At 40.9% G+C, this 16,934-nt stretch overlaps 1 protein-coding gene across 13 annotated transcripts in view; it reads left to right on the top strand.

Annotated features, from left to right (window-relative positions):
* Positions 1-16,934, top strand: part of TLN2 (talin 2) — a 418,570-nt gene that overhangs the window by 231,766 nt on the left and 169,870 nt on the right. For all 13 annotated transcript variants that reach the window (XM_070578546.1, XM_070578544.1, XM_070578536.1 and 10 more), the window contains 3 exons: positions 127-279; positions 2,003-2,145; positions 3,834-3,961. In XM_070578546.1, coding sequence (XP_070434647.1) covers positions 127-279; positions 2,003-2,145; positions 3,834-3,961 — 424 coding nt within the window. The remainder of the gene's footprint in view (positions 1-126; positions 280-2,002; positions 2,146-3,833; positions 3,962-16,934) is intronic.

Below are 16,934 nucleotides of genomic sequence, written 5' to 3'. Positions count from 1 at the left end.
CACACCTTTGTAAGGCCTCTGTCTGTCCTTTGCCACCAGAAACTCCTTGGAGTCTTATAGGCCCCAGGCTGAAAGGGGTGATAGGAATGTAATCAGTGATAATTACAACCTAATTTATATTTTTAGGAATAACAAACTATGAAGAATACTCTTTAATCCAAGAAACTATCGAGGAAAAGAAAGAGGAAGGGACGGGTACGCTAAAAAAAGACAGGACACTGTTACGAGACGAGAGGAAAATGGAGAAGTTGAAGGCCAAGCTTCACACGGATGATGACTGTGAGTATCTGAGACGGAACTATGACACGGGCGCGTGCTTCTGCCGGGCCTCCCTCCCTCCCATCGTCTGTGTGACCCAGGACAGGGTTTTTTGTCTTTTCTATTCATAGAAATATTTTGGTCTGTGTCGCTAAAAGATAAAATGACTATAATTCCATTTCACATCTAAAAAAGTAATCTCTTAATGTCAAATACACAAATCATGTTCACGTTTTCCCATTGTCTTCTAAAAAAATTGTTTGTTTGAGCTGGGGTCCAAACACTGTTGGATGATATGTTGCTTCACTCTTCTAGTCTCAAGGATTTCTCTCCATCTCTTTTATTTTTTCCTTGCAATTTTTAGAGGGAAGAAACCTGATTGTTACTTGCATAGAGCTTTCTACAGTCTAAATTTTTTGATTTGTATACCTGTGGTGTCATCTAATGTGTTCCTCTGTCCCTTTTGATTCCTGAGATCTGGAGACTTAATCAGACTCATGTGTGTGTGTGTGTGTGTGTGTGTATTTTTTTAAAAATAAAGTCTCCTTCTTGTGTGGTGGTGTGTACTTCCATTAGGAAGTTGTATGCCATTGTCTCCTTTTTTGTGATGTTAACAGCCATTGAGGACCACTGCCTAGATCCATTATTTCCTTAGGGATTACAAAATGGTAACAATTCTATTGTAGAAAAGTCCTTTTCTATGGCCGCACAGTTAATATTAGGAAAAGCCAGAACTTACACTCCATGTGTCCCCAGAGCCTGTGCTGTGTGCACCTGGATGCCTAACCTGCCCTTGCCTCCTCCACTGAGAGGATCTTACTTCCCGTACAGTTCACTGAGACGTCCTCAGCCCCTTTCTTTCTTTCATTGCACTTGCTGCTACATTGGAAAGATGTCATCATTGTCATTACATCTATCCATCTTCAATGGAGCCTTCATTTCCTCTGATCTTTTCTCCATTCTTTTTTTTCTGCCTCATTTGATTTCCAGTTGCATATTTCTTTCTGAGTGAGATTTCAGTAGACAAATCACGAGGATTTTTATAATGTGCTTGATACTCTCCCAGGTGCTATGGGAGATGAGGTCAGTCTGACACATTCCCTGTTGCTAAAGTTGCTTATAGTTTAATGAGGCTTGTCATAAATGCTTATTCACAACGTGTGTTGATCCCAGGAAGGAGTGTAGGAAGGAGAGCTGTGGACCTAGATTTCAGGCGTGCATTCTCAGAACGAGTGAGGTTCAAGCTGGCTCATGGGCAGAGTTCTACCATCCCCCACCCCTGGGATCCCATCCTCCCCTCCCCCAATTACTTTCATTTTTCTCCTCTTTTCTACTGAGAGTCAGAGTTTATAAATTATTTCACCTGATGAGACTGAAGTATCCACACTTGACTTAAAGGAAAACGCCGACTTGGTTGTCTTGGTATAAAGCAATGATTTCCTTATTTCCTTTTCCTCCTAGAGGGAAGGGGGGCATATTATAAATTCATTGCGGGGCTTTAACTAACTTTAGGAATGGCTGGGGGTTTTCTCGCTCATTTGCTTTTTGGTATGTTATATGGTACGTGACGGTACATCTGAAGTTATTTTGCAAAGTTAAAAACTTCAGTTTACTGCAAGAAGTGATTATAACCAAACATCAGCATTATAGAAATCCCCATCTGTATCACACTGCTGTTATGGCACGTTCCCTTTAAGTAAGAGGAAAAATAAGCAGTTCTTTCCTTTGTCTTGTTGTGTTGCAGTAAATTGGCTGGATCACAGCCGGACATTCAGAGAACAGGGAGTGGATGAAAATGAAACGTTGCTGCTGAGACGGAAGTTCTTTTACTCTGATCAGAATGTGGACTCGAGAGACCCTGTGCAGCTCAACTTGCTCTATGTTCAGGTATGTGTTTCCTTCTCAGACGCTGAGGCTGGGGAGATTTCAGGGAGCTCCTGGCTGTGGCTGGTGGTGAGCAGGAGCTCGGCTCTGGCCTCCACCGTGGTCTTGGCAGTTTCCAATGGGCGCTGCTCATGGGTTCCTCTCACGTGTTTGCTTGTGGTGCAGGTTGATGTTCAACATGAGCTGCTGGCCATCCAGAGGAGGGCCTTTCTTGGGCCTCCAGGTGGGACCCTGGTGCCTGGCACTGTCTCTCTGCCTGGCCTTGAGGGACTCAACTGGCTCACCACTTCAAATGCACTAAAGCTTTCTTAGCTGGCATCTTAGAACTAAAGCAAATACTCGTCAGAAAATCAGTACTTCTCACTAACTGAAAGACATTCTCTCGATAACCTATTACATCTTTACCATTAACTAATTGTTTAAACTCAGACAAGTCGTTTACTGAGTTGCAGTTTCCCAGTAGATAAGATGTGGGCTTTACACTAGATAGTCCCCAAGGTGTCTTTTGGCTCAAGGAGAATGTCCATCTTCCTCCCTGTCTCACTTCTTTCATTCTTTCTTTCCCCTGCTTCCATTTATCTACCTATCTGCTCATAGAAATAATATCGGGGTTAGCAAAATGCAACCACTGTGTCATCATGTTTGTAAATAAAGTTTTATTGGAACACAGTTCATTCATTTACATATTACACATTGTGAAATCCCCTTATGTATCACATCCTTGTTTACATACTGTCTGTGGCTGTTCTCGTGTTCCTATGGCAGAGTTCAGTAGTTGTGACAGAGACCATGTGGCCTACGAGGTCTAATATGTTTACTCTCTGACCTTTTACAGGAAAAGTTTGCTGACCTCCCAGTTAGTGGATGGAAGAATGGCATAGAAGGAGGGCTGGGAGGAAAGAGGCTGGAAGGCCAGAAGGAAGGGAGATGTCAGGGCAGTAAGAAAATGCTTGTAGGTTTAAGGCTCAGAGCCATAGCTTAATGTGTCCATCTAAGCATGATCTGGGGATCATTTAACTAGAGAACGGAAAGACAGAAAAAGAATAAATTGCAACAGCAGTAATGAGTCACGTAGGAGAAGGACTTCAGGCACAATGAGTTCCTGATTCTAGAGTGTGCATTTGCTTGTGGGTTCTCCTAACTGTCTGCAGTATTGAGTTCTTAACGGTCTGTCTGTCTGTCTGCTCTCTCTCTCTCTCTGTCTCTCTCTCTTTCTCTTTCCCTCCCTCCCCGTCCTGCCTCCCCCTTATATTACACTGGCCTTTATCTTGGGGTGGGGATTGGATTGATTCTTACCTCTAGATAATTTTTCGGTTAGCTTTATGATTTAGGATCATAAAAAGTCTATTGTATTTCTGTTTCCCTCTCTATGAATCAGATCATTTCACAAGGATTTCCTTTTGCCTCTGTATTTTTCATGGTCACTTCTCCTTCTTAGGTTATACTCGAGCTTTATCCTGGACCCTTCTGATACTTTTCATCTGTAGGCAATTTGGGGTGAAGACCTGTTTCGCTTTTGCCTTAATCCTCGTGTGCTGTAATCGTCCGCAGGGGCCTGAGTGCATCTCTGTGGCTGCTGGCGCATTTCCTTCCCTCCACAGAGGGTGCACCCGGGTGCAGGAACGCGTCAACGGGGAGAATGTGTCATTCCCCCAAGCTCCTGATGCTTTTTGCTTCCTCTTGTGTTTCAGGCTCGGGATGATATCCTGAATGGCTCCCACCCTGTCTCCTTCGAGAAAGCTTGTGAGTTTGGTGGATTTCAAGCCCAGATACAGTTTGGACCTCATGTGGAGCATAAACACAAACCTGGATTCTTAGAGTAAATGACCTTTTGTTTTTTTCTCTCTCTTTTCTCCTCTCTTCTTTTCTTTTCACTATTTGTTTTTGAGCTGCTATGCAAAATACACACCCTAGTTTCACTCAGTTGTGAGATTGTTAGCTTTACTCAGTTGAGTATATGATCAAATTTGCGCACCTTGGGGAAAGCAAGAGGCCTGGGAATTCAGTGTCAGGATGACCGTGAAGCTTATCGGCTCCAAGTTCATGCAGTGTGAGATTTCCTCTAGAGCACAGAACCTGTAGCCACCCTCGGAGCTATTGTCAAGCCTGTCCTGGGATATCTCTAGAATTGGGGAACTCACTTCCTCCATCTTCTGAAACCTCTGCCCATTAGAACATTTCTTCTTTATACCGGGCCAAATTTTGTCATCTTTAATTTCTTTTTGAGACTCCCATATTAGAACAACAAAGTATAAAACATTCTTTATTGCAATCTTATGAATTCTTTGTTGCTCTGAAAGTGTGATATACCCGTTAAATGCTTGCTCTACTCTTTTCACCCATCTGGTCTTTGGTTCTCTTTCATAAAATGATGGGGGCATTTTTTTTCTGACTCAACACTCAGAGATTCAAGAGAAAGCTAACCCTGCAGATTCATCACGGCCCCACAGAACAAGAGCCTTAGGATTGAGTTTCCTAGAAATGCCCAGCAGGACAAGCCCAGCCATACATAGGCTGCTGTTTGAGGTGATCGTCTCCTTGTTTTGATCTGGGCTTCTCCAAGGATTTTGTGTATTTCTTCCTCTAGTAACATTCCTTTCCTTTATCTATCCCTCTTCGTCCTCTTAGGGAAGATGGAACATTTGACTGAGCCAGAAAAAAATCACTCCAGAGAGTCTTGACATGATCAATATCACATTGTCCTAGACTGTAACCAGTAAAGGCTTTGGAACTGCTGACCTGATGCAAATGCCAGCTAGGGGTGGGCAGGCATACGTCAGCTTTTCTGTAGGGTACACCAACATGAGCTGTGTTGAGTAGGTCATCCACTGTATTGTGTTCAAGTGTGTTGAGGGGAGAGGATAGTGTAAATGCTTACTTGGCCCTTGACCCCACTTTCACTTTTGTGGAAAGTGATTGGGACCAGCATATGCCCTAGAGTAAGAAGAAAATCCAACTTCTCTCCTGGTGGCAGAGAATGCCTTGCCAATATGCGGTTTGGTCTAAACTTAGTTGTTACAAAAAAACTGTACTCCTGATGATGTGGGGTCGGTGAGCTGAAGAGTCAAAAGAAAGATTTCTTGGACTCTTAAGATCTGGAAGTAGTGCTCTTTTATTTAGAGAATAGTGTGGAATAGCACGGGGACAGCACCCATGGGCAGTAAAGAGCTGCTGCCCGCATAGGGACAGGACCCATGGGCAGTCAGAGCTGCTGCGTGGGGACAGGACCCATGGGCAGTCAGAGCTGCTGCTGCTGCTGCAAACATGGGTTGAGAGTAGGGCTAAATTTAAGGCCTAGGTATGTGAGTTATCTCTTTACAAGACAAAGGAAAGAATATGTAAAAAGTTGTTAAAATGGTATCAGTGCAGGTTGGGTCTGGTTATTGGGTGGTCTTATAATTTTTAGATAAGAATAAAACCAGATTAAGTAAATGGCAGAAGCCACCGCCTTAAATATTATCTTCAGCTAAAGACAAAGGAGGATGTTGCTGGTGGGGGGATACAGCTACGTGAGGTTACCAGACAGTAAACAACTTAAGTCCTTGCCATCCCCATTAAGAGTTTCTAGAGATAAGGTCATCCCCCCTTCCTCCTGATACAGAGAGGGAGACACCCCCACAGATGGAGACTTCCTTCACAAATGCAAAAGTCTCTCATCAAAGGGCAAGCAAATTCCACTCCTCAGAGCCTCCTTCTCATCTGCAGTTTTTAACAGTAACCAGCCTAAAATAATGTTCATCACTGGGTTATTGAATTCCAAGGAGCCTTTCCAAAGTGATGCTTTGTCCTATACTATAACTTACAGTGACCTGGGGTCTGAGAGTGGCTCTGAGCAGGTCCTGTCTCACTTACTTTGCTCTATATTCTCCAATTGAGTCATACAGCCAGGTGTTCCTCAGGGCCCATTTCTGCTCAGTTGGTCTGGCTTCCTTCCTGCAAGAGCCGTGGGAAGCTTGCCTTGCTCTCTGCTGTGTGACACCACAGATGCCTTGAGAGACCGTGGGCACAGGATCTTTTAGTAGTTTGACATTCCTGCATTCTAACCTCATAGCTGGTCCCTCAGATACATTTAGTGTCAAAAACCTGTGGATTATGGGGCCAGCCCAGTGGCACAGCAGTTAAGTTCCCATGTTCTGCTTCGGCGGCTCAGGGTTCGTCAGTTCAGATCCTGGGTGTGGACCTATGCACTGCTTGTCAAGCTATGCTGTGGCAGGCATCCCACATATAAAGTAGAGGAAGATGGGCATGGATGTTAGTTCAGGGCCACTCTTCCTCAGCAAAAAGAGGTGGATAGGCAGCAGATGTTAGCTCAGGTCTAATCTTCCTCAAAAAAAAAAACCCAAAAAACACCTTTGGGTTATGGCCATGGAAATTGATAAACACCAAGAATTAATTTGGCCTTGGAGGATACAACGTATTTCGTTTGTGTCTATTTCTTTGAGTGACTGATGAAGAACAGGAATAAATGGGGAGAAGATTTATGAACCAAAAGTTTTTAAAACGTTTACGTATTTTTAGGCCTTCATAACCAGAAGCCTATGTGGCCCTGACGAGAAGGTGATCCAGATGTAGCCACTCATTGGGTGCCTAAAATGATGATGTTCCCCTGGTCCTTTCACTGATGCTTTTTTTCTAGAGCTTTGGGACGGCTAGTTCTCAATGTCCTCTTTTGAAATGAGAAGGTAGTATATTTTACGTAATAGTTGTGGAAGAAGAGGGGCAGAGACAAGTGGCTTCTTCACAGTTACATGGAGTTTTTCTGCAAGTGGCTTCTGACATCTCACACTGGGCCATATTATTTACAAAGGGATTCCTACTTTCAGGGCAAAGTTGTCCCTTTCACTATTCTCCTAAAATGCAGCAAAATTAGGAAAATACTTAAAAATGTGATCACAAGGTCCTTCGGTCTCTTTCCTGGGGTCACATTTCCTTGATTGTATGTTGAGTGTTTGGAGCCTGGGCTGTCCTCAGGGACTGGCTGGGCCACGTTTGCCAGCCTTTATGTTTTTCCTCCATTCAGCTTTCATATGTACTATCTGTTTGAACAATTCAGAGTTTAAAAAAAATAGGGAGAAATTTAGATGTCACAGAGCCAAGTTACAAGATACAACCAGGCAGAGACTTCAGAGATACATAGAGGTATGATTAGCAAGTACATTTAAAAAATTTTTTTGAAAATTTGTTAAGCACTTTTGCTCAGTCAGTATACTATGGACCTTTTTATAAGATTCTTTCTCACCTTTCTTCGGACTCTTTAATGATTTTTGGACTCAAACCACCTTGGTGAAGGTATTTAAAGAATAATGAAAATCAGAGACTAAAAGATTTTTAGAGTTTTCAGAGACTTAAGGATTGTTTAAGGTCCCCTGTCTGCTCTGTAGATGAAAAAATAGGTGCAGGAGAGAAAGAGACAGAAATATGGCACAGAACGAGGAGAGCTAGAAACCAGAAAACAGCCAGTTCTCCCAAATCCCGTCTGATGTGCTTTAGCTGCCTGACACCTTTCTTCAAGTCATCTCCGGAGAGTCTCAGAAAGGGACGTTTTATTGGAGCATGAAATATGAACAATAGAATCCACTCATCGTATATACACTTTGTGCTCTTCCGTGTACAGAAAAGGCTTGCAGAAAGCATGCCATGTGGTGGTCTTTAACTCACAGAGGACTTCTGCATGTGCTCTATTGTGCCAGGTATAGGGAAGGTGCGAGGAGGGGTAATATACTAATTCGTTGCTGTTGTTGAGACTACAATCTATTTGGCAAATAAGTATGAAATAGTTATTATGGAGAGCCAAAACTTGACTCTGATTTCAACAAGGTCTAAGCTTTAACTATGTTTTGAATGCAGGATGGTCTGTTTAGGGTTCCAAAAGTTGCAGTGCAGTCTATGGGGACTACTATGAATTGTTTCTAGAAAGATGGCAAGAGTATGGTGCAAGAAACATTGCTGATCAAAGAATTTGACGAAATAGAAGGTAAATCTAAAGAAGAATTAGCTCTTAAAACAGCAGCAACAACAAAACCTATTATAATAATGACTGACTTCAGGCTCCTTAAAAACATGGTGGAAAACTTTAAGAAGTGATCAGAGTCAGAGCCTTCTCTGGACTTTATTATATCAAAGATTAGCTGTACTGATAAACTTTAGACCTTAAGTATATGTGATGAAATTGAAGAGCTGTAGATCATGGATATAGAGTGTTCATTGTACAATTGTTTCAACATTTTTGTATGTTTGGGATTTTTCATAAGATGTTGGAGAAAGATTGGTAGTGTAAAAGAATAGAAATAGATTGTATGACTTCCAAACCAGAGTGGAGGGGGTGGGGAAGGGAGAGAAGTAATACAAACAACTCAACCAACACCATAGGAGTTGTGCAGGGTGGATTATGGAAACAGAGCCAGAAAAAGTGTGGTAAATGGAATGTATAAAATAAAATGTGAGAAATATTTCTAAATATAGTAGGCATCATAGCAACTATGAGTAAATCAAATTTACCGGTTAATAGACAGACGTTCTCATATTGGATGAAACTCTTAAATTAAAAGTCCAGCTCTATGCTATTTCTAAAAGTCACACTAAGGATGGAGGAAAGTTTAAAGGCATAGAAAATGATGCACTAGGAAACTAGTTAAATCAGAGCTAGAGAAGCTATATTTAATGTCACACAAAATAGACTTTAAGGCAAATAAACACATAAGTAGAGATAAAGAAGATCATTATGAAGACAGAAGGACTGATTTGCCAGCATTATATATTAATTGTGAACCTGTATGCACCTAACATTACCTTAAAATATATAGAGGAAAAATAGATAGTACTATAAAAAGAATTTTGGATACACAAATAATTTTAGTGGAATAATTTAACATACCTCCCTCAGTGAGTGGTAAGTAGAACAAGATCAAAATAGAAGAAAATATTTTAGTTAAGAGGAAGTAATAAAATAGAAATCATAGAATCAAAACCCAAAGCTGCTTTTTTGAAAAATTAATAAAATACATAAATCTCTGGTAAGTTTGAGGAAAAAAGAAAAAGACAAAATAAACATTATTAGTAAGAAAAATGGGCTGAACTTTAGATAAAGAGATTTTAAAAATTAGAAGAGAATAAAATGAAAACTTGAAGCCAAAAAAATTGAAAATCTAGGAAAAATGGATAATTAGAAAATCTGGATAGGTCTATAATCTTGAAAGAAATTGCCTTATCAGCTTAAAATACACCAATCAAAAAACCAAGAAAACAGAAACTAAGCCCAGGTTATTTTAGAGAATAGAAAGAAAAAAACACATTAATTTGGAACAAGCAGAATCAAAATACCAAAATTGAATACAGACCACATAAAACTTTTAAACTGAATATAAATGCCCTCCCTAAAGTTAGTAAAACATTAACAAAGTCCAACATGACGTGTGATTATATATAAGGGCAAGTTATAATTAGTTTCTTCCACAGGTGCAAAACTCAGGATGCAAAACTCATTCACTCAACAACTAATTTATTGAATGCCTTCTATGTGGTAGGCACTAGGCATTGGGGATACAGCAGTGGAAAAATACAGTTAAACATTGTTGCCATCATGGAACTTATCTGCCTCTCTGCACTAGAAAATAAGTAGTAACAAATAATTAAAATACACAATAAGGAAAGAAAAAGAGATCAACAATTTCAGGATTAGAAAAATGAAACTCATTAGTTGCACGCATTATGATTTTGTACATAGATAATCCACTTGATATACAGGGAAGCTTATTGGAACTAATGAGAGTAAGCAGAGTCTCTGGAAAAAAAAACAATATATAGCAGCAGTGTATCACCACTAGGTCCAAACAGCAGTACTATTCACCAGCAGGACTGCAAAAATATATATAAGTATATAAGTAGAAATGTATATATGACAAATAGTATTCCCATACATAATCAACAAAAAGAAAATGTAATTGAATAAAGAAGATACCTTTAATAACAATAACAAACAGTATAATTTACCGGTTAATGGAGCTATCCAAAAATCTCCAAGATCTAACAAATAAAATGAGGAAACTTCATCAAAAAGCTTGAAGGAAGATCTGAGTAAATGGAGTGATTTGCTATCTTAGGAAATAGGAACACTTAATGTCATAAAAGTAATTCTGTCCTAATTTATCTATTAGTTCAGGTCCAATCAAAATCCCACTCACTTTAATGAGAGAAACTGACATTAAAATTAATATGGAGTCTCAATAAAACTATTAAAAAATTAATATGGACTAATCAAGGCTCAAGAATGACCAAGACTAATTGAAGATACATGGAGGACTCACACAACTGTCCCAGTTACTTACAAAGCTATAAAAGTCTGTTATTGATGTAGGGAAATGTAAGAGTTCTAATGGTTGATAAACCTACCTTTAATTAAAATTAAAATATTGGGGGGCCGGCCTAGTGATGTAGTGGTTAAGTTTGCACTCTCCACTTCAGCAGCCTGGGGTTCGTGGGGTTCGGATCCTGGGTGTGGACCTACACACTGCTCATGAAGCCATGCTGTGGAGGCATCCCACATACAAAGTAGAAGAAAATTGGCACAGATGTTAGCTCGGCAACAATCTTCCTCAAGCAAAAAGGGGAAGATTGGCACCAGATGTTTGCTCAGGGCCAATCTTCCTCACCAAAAAAATATATATTTTATATATTTTTATATTAGGCATAAGACATTACAAAATTAAGAGTGAAGTTCAGACTGGAAGAAGATATTTGCATAGCTGCAGTGCATACTACCGAAAATAAATTAATATCCAGAAAATACTAAAAAGGAAAAAAACCTTCTAAGAAAAAGATCACCCAGGATAGCAAGAGGCTCTTTAGGGAAAGAGGAAATTCAACTGACTTACAAAGGTAAGGAAAAATATTCAGCCTCAGAAGTAATCCAGAATGAAAAGTCAATAGGATATAGCATTTCATGTCCATCAGATGGGCACACATTTAAATGTATGAAAACGCCAAAGTACTTTAGAGAGGAGAAAAGACATTTCGAAATACAAATCTATTGTATTTGAAAACATATCAAGAGAAACAGAATATCTTGTTTCATAGATACAAGGAGATGTGGAACATAATAAAATATGCATGGAAACTACAAGAAAGTGACTATCATTAGGGAGAGAAAGAAGGATGGTATGGGACTTCAGCTAAATCTGTAATCTCTATTTTTTTAAAAACAGGTAGCAATTGTAAAGCAAATATGACAACATGTTATCATATATTTATCCTGGGTGATAGGTATATAAACTTTGAGGCATATACTTTTCCATATAGTTCAAATGTTTCCTCAATTAATATTTTTTTAAAAAAACAGTCGCAATAGTCTGGGTGTGATAAAGGCTTGCTGTATTCACTGAGGTTGGGTATATAACATGTGGCAAAGGGAGGATGGACAGGCGATGGAAGTCAGACAAGAAGGTTCTGTGACTGTAAGCTGTACAAAGAAATGGTCCAGTGGTTGGGAGCAGGCAGGCAGGCACCTCTCTCATCCTTGATTACCATAGCTGCCTGGTGCTGTTTGCATGTTCCTCAGAAGTATTTTACTGAGAAAACAAAGCCACCCAGAGTGTGAATCTCTGTTGAGGAAGAATTTAGAGTGGACTTGGGAAATTTTCCCCCACAAACTCAAGATAATTCCACTGCCAGCAAGCAAAGCTTCTGACACAGTAGGAGGTCTTCAGTCAGTTTTTCCCCTGGCATCTGTTCAAATACGTATTCCTCCTTTGGAGTTGGTCTTCTCTGTGCGGCCTTCAGAATAATTTAATTGTAATTTCCGTTTTCAAACTGACAATGAAGAGGGCATTTCAGCTGTTTTTCACCAGCTCTGGCCTGCCTCCTGTTCCTATGACTCCTCACCCACTAGCTTCTTTATCGGTCACCTCCGTCCTGTGCTCCTGACAGCCCAGAGCTCTCCTATCTGTTTGGGGAGGTGATGACCACTCAGTGGTGCCTTCACTGTGTCCTCCTAGCAGCAGCCTCCTGGGGTTGGTGCCTACCTCCCTAACTGCTTGAAACCGGGAGCCTCTGAGTTTATTCAGCCTTCAGGCTGTCTCTGAGCCTCTGGAGCAGATTCTCATCCTTGCAATAAAGGGCACTGGGATTGGTTCAGGAGCACAGAACTGCTGTGTGGCTGAGACAGGTCCTCAAACCCTTTCCGGGGCTTCTCTCACGCCCTCTTCACTCTCCACTTCTTCCCACCCTGTTTCCCAACTCAACCAATGCTTTCTTCCACCTCTGCCATCACCTCAGTTAGCCTGGACCTAACCAGCACTCTCAATCACACAGACGTTTTCATCTTTGAGCCTGGATTCAAATCCGAGTCTGTCTGATTCCATCCTTTGAGCCTTCAGCCCACTGTGCTAATAGTTCTCCAACGTTAGCATACATCAGAATCATCTAGAGGGCTTGTGAAAACACTCACTGCTAGGCCTCACACATAGAGCCTCTAATTCAGCAGGTTTGGGGTGAAGACTGAAAATTGGCACTTCTAACACATTCCCAGGTTGTGCCGATGCTGCTGGTCTGGGATCACACTTTGAGAACCTTATGTGATGGCAAATTTGAGATGTTACTGTTACTCATTTGGTGATTCAACATAAAGGTTGCCTGGAGTCAGGAAGCCTGGGTGTTGTAGAGTCCTTTGGGTGACGCTGTCCCTGTTGCTCCTCTCTGCCTTCCCTCCTGTCCGTTTCTCCACCCCGTGCTGGGTAGACACTTCACTGCTTTGTGTGTGTACCCATATTGATGCCCTCACCCCTCATGAATGAGGGGACATCATTGTTTTCAATTCATATGAACAGTAACACTCCTAGGTAGGAATCCTATCTCCTTTTCAGGTGTTAAAACCAGCTTAGAGAGGTGGTGACTTGCCCATGGTCATGCAACTATTGGTGGCAGCTCTGGGACAGATGGGAAGGAGTTAACATTTCCCAAAAATCAACGCTGCCTCCCCTGTGCTTGTATACTTACTGCCAGACCAGAAGACATCTTTGGAACTCATCTTTTTGGAATTACTTATGAAGGCAGCTTAAATTATCTATAAGAAAATGAGGTTTTAGTGAACACCTGGATTTGAATGCAAATCTTGCTCCCCAAAATATGTTCATTAAATTGCCCTTCCCTGACTTAGTGACTTCTGGGCATTTCTAAAATATTGACTGCTGCCACCATGGTCATTATTATTATCTGATTGGGTGTTTGTGTTGCTTTATTCCTCACTTTGTCTGAAGGTTCTGAAATACTGATCATGTGATCTTTTGACTAAAGGGTAAGGTGGAAGGACCAGGGTGTTTAGTGCTGAGCACCTGGTCTCCGGAGCCCCCAACAAGGCTTAAGTTGTTGGCTATGATTGTGGGTGACTGACTTGGTGTCGTGAGCCTCACCTTCCATGTATAAAGTGGTCTATTTTCTTCCAAGGGCTTTTGTCAGAATTTAATTAATTTATGTATTAAAGCACCCGAAGCAGTGTTTGACTTTCAATAAACAGCAGCTGTTAATAGTAGAAACCCTCTATCAACGTGGTTTAACTGCTGTTGGTTGGATAATCCAAAAAGCCATTTAAAGTACTTCAAGTACAGAATCTATGATATCTACCTCTCTGAAACGTTATATTTGAACTTTCAACTTATGTGTTCATTTGCAATCTTTTGATGCAGGACCAAGGATTTTTCTTGGTGTGGGTCCCCTGGGTGGGGTTCTACATTGTCTGTCTCATATGAACCATATCATCTAGGGGAGAATTTACAGATAATCATGAAGCAATCTGAAGACAGAATAGTTTTAGATTTTTATGATTTTTCTTTTCAGTATTTTACAGTTGCCTCAGCTGTATCTAATTTAATAACTTTTTGTAAATATTTACCTTTAGGAAGCATTCAGTAGCTCCTTTTCTGTACTATTTTAACAGTTTATGGGCTATGTTGGTTTATTACACAATCATATGAGATATATATGTATATTTAGCAACAAGGTTAGAGAACAAATACAGAGAAATACAGATTGGAGAACCGACACAGCTGACGTGGCCAGAGCAGAGGTGGGGGTCATGAGAGAAGAGTCTGTTGGCTGCACACCTTGAACCTCCCATGGATCACAGAGAGTTAGAAGAGCTTTGACTAGTCTGCCATCTTGGTAAAGTGGAGCATCTATTATTATTGCACTCAGACAAGGTGATACTTAGAAGGCTGGCAGTAGGGTTTGGAGAAGGAGTGAGGTCTAAATGCACGCCTTATAGACAGCTGCCCTTTTAAGTTGGGCATATTTAAGGAGGCAGTGGGAGGGACTTTGCTTGGCCAGAGCTTGCTTATTTCGGAGAAAAATTTCCAATCAGGTTTCACAATCTGGCCCATCTTCTCAGAGAAGGCTGACAGGTTTCACTTGTTTGCAAGTCCCAGATGCTTAGGAACCTTCCAAGCCCGGGTTTGGTAATCAAAACAACAACTGAGCTGGAACTGGTGCACTGCTGGCTGGCAGGCAAGGATGACAGGCTGCCTGCTCCTTCCAGCCTCGTGCTGACACCGTGCACTCTGCTGATTTACTGGGGAAAAATACACGCCACATATGCGCACACACACTTGCTTCATATTTAAAATACCTTAAATTCTCCCCAAATCGGTTCTTGTGACATTAGAGATAACACCTCTAGTGCAAGCTTCTCAAAGCTGTTTTCTGTACCTGCTGAAGAAGGAGAGATTCAGCAGCTACTGAAGAGTAAGAGGGTTAGTTTGCAAAGTTTGAATCGAGGGCAGCTGGTTGCAGCACAGAACTTTCCAGCCATAAATGCCCAACATATTCTACCTCTGCCTGGCCGCTGGGTACTGCCGTTCTTCTAGTAACAGTCATTGCTCCGAGGGGGTTTGGCCTGGGGCCTTTCTTGGGTGCTTTTGGTAACCTTAGACAGGTCTGTCTTTTTCGATGGCGTTGGAGCTACTGTCCAGAGGCCCACAGCAATGGCCTGCTCATGATGCTGTTTCACTGTCGTTTTAAGTGTGCTGCTGGGGAAAGCCTGAAACAGCTGTGTTCAGGGGGATGCACTCTTGATCTGGAAGGTGACAGGCTCTTGGTGCTAACAAGTCCTATGACTTTAGCTAAGTCACTTTACCTCTTTGTCACTTGGCTTTCTCTTCTGTGACATTGGTGCCTTCCAATTCTGTCTCAACCACACATTATTGTCTACAAAGTTGCTTAATGAGTTGCTTAATATACAAGGTGCTGCTGCTTAGATATTTCTTAGATCACTCCTGCTGACTGATTTGGGGTCTCTTGATACAGCTGGAGTGTTTTGGTGCTCAGACCTAGATCCCTGAAATTCCGAAAAATGTACTTACAACATTGGTCTCCAGAAGTGGTTTGCAGGTTGACCAAGCATCATTATTCAAGTCTTTTTTTTTTTATTGAGTTAATGATAGGTTACAATCTTGTGAAATTTCAGTTGTACATTAATATTTGTCATTTGTGTTGTAGGTGCACCACTTCACCCTTTGTGCCCACCCCCCACCCCACCTTTCCCCTAGTATCCACTAAACTGTTCTCTTCGTCCACATTTTTAAATTCCTCATTTGAGTGGAGTCATACACAGATTATCCTTCTCCAGCTGGCTTATTTCACTTAACTATTCAAGTCTTAATGTAGCCAGAACCTGGACTTGCCCCACCCCCTCTTCCCTACTTTTTTGTAGGAGTATGGTCTAAAGCAAATCCCAGGCAGCATTTCGTGTCATCTATAAGTACTTCAGTATGTTTTACTGAAAAATTTTTTAAAGTAATTTTTAAAAACCCACACAACTGCAAATTCATCCTAACACCCCACAAAATTAGCAGTAATTCTTTAATATCATGTGCTACCCAGTTTGTGTTCAATTTCCCCCCACTGTCTCAAAAATGTCATTTTATACTTAGTTCACATCGGGATCTAAACAAGGCCTACAAATTATATTTGGTTGATACATTTTTTTATAAAGGACAACTTCATTGAGATATAGTTCACATTTAAAGTGTGCAATTCACTGTTTTTTTTAGTGTATTCACAAGGTTGTGCAACTATCACCACCATCCAATTTTAGAACACTTTTGTCTCTCCTAAAATAAACCCTGTGTCTAGTAGCACTCCCTCCCCAGTTCCCAACTCCCGTCCCCAGCCTTGACAACTGCTAATTCTGACCGTCTCCACAGATTTGCCTATTCTGGACATTCCATATAGGTGGGATCACATAATTTGTCGTCTGTTGTGATGGACTTCTTTCACTTAGCACAGTGTTTCCATGTTGTAGCATGTTTCGTACTTAATTCCTTTTTATTGCTGAATAATGTTCCATTGTATGGATAAACCATATTTTACTTCTCAATTCATCAGCTGATGGAATTTGAGTTGTTTTCACCCTTTGGCTATTATGAATACTACTACTATGAAGGTTCATGTACAAGTGTTTGTATAGACATATGTTTTCATTTCCTCTGTATATATGCCTGGGAGTAGAATTGGTGTTTAATATTTTGAGGAACTACCAAATAGTTTTCCACAGCAGCTGTACCGTTTTACATGCCCACCAGCACTATATGAGGGTTCCAATTTCTCCATACCCTTGCCAACACTTGTTACTGTCCATCATTTTTATTGTAGCCATTCTAGTGGGTGTACAGTGGTGTCATACTGTTGTTTTTCTTTACATTTCCCTGATGGCTTCTGATGTTGAGCATATTGTCATGTACTTTTGGCCATTTGAATGTGTCCTTTGGAGAAATGTCTCTTCAGATCCTCTGGCCATTTTTTAATTG

The sequence above is a fragment of the Equus przewalskii genome, chromosome 1, assembly GCF_037783145.1.
Source record: "Equus przewalskii isolate Varuska chromosome 1, EquPr2, whole genome shotgun sequence".
NCBI lineage: Eukaryota > Metazoa > Chordata > Mammalia > Perissodactyla > Equidae > Equus > Equus przewalskii.
The sequence above is the reverse complement of the archived record's forward strand: the minus strand, read 5'-3'. Positions and strand labels throughout refer to the sequence as shown.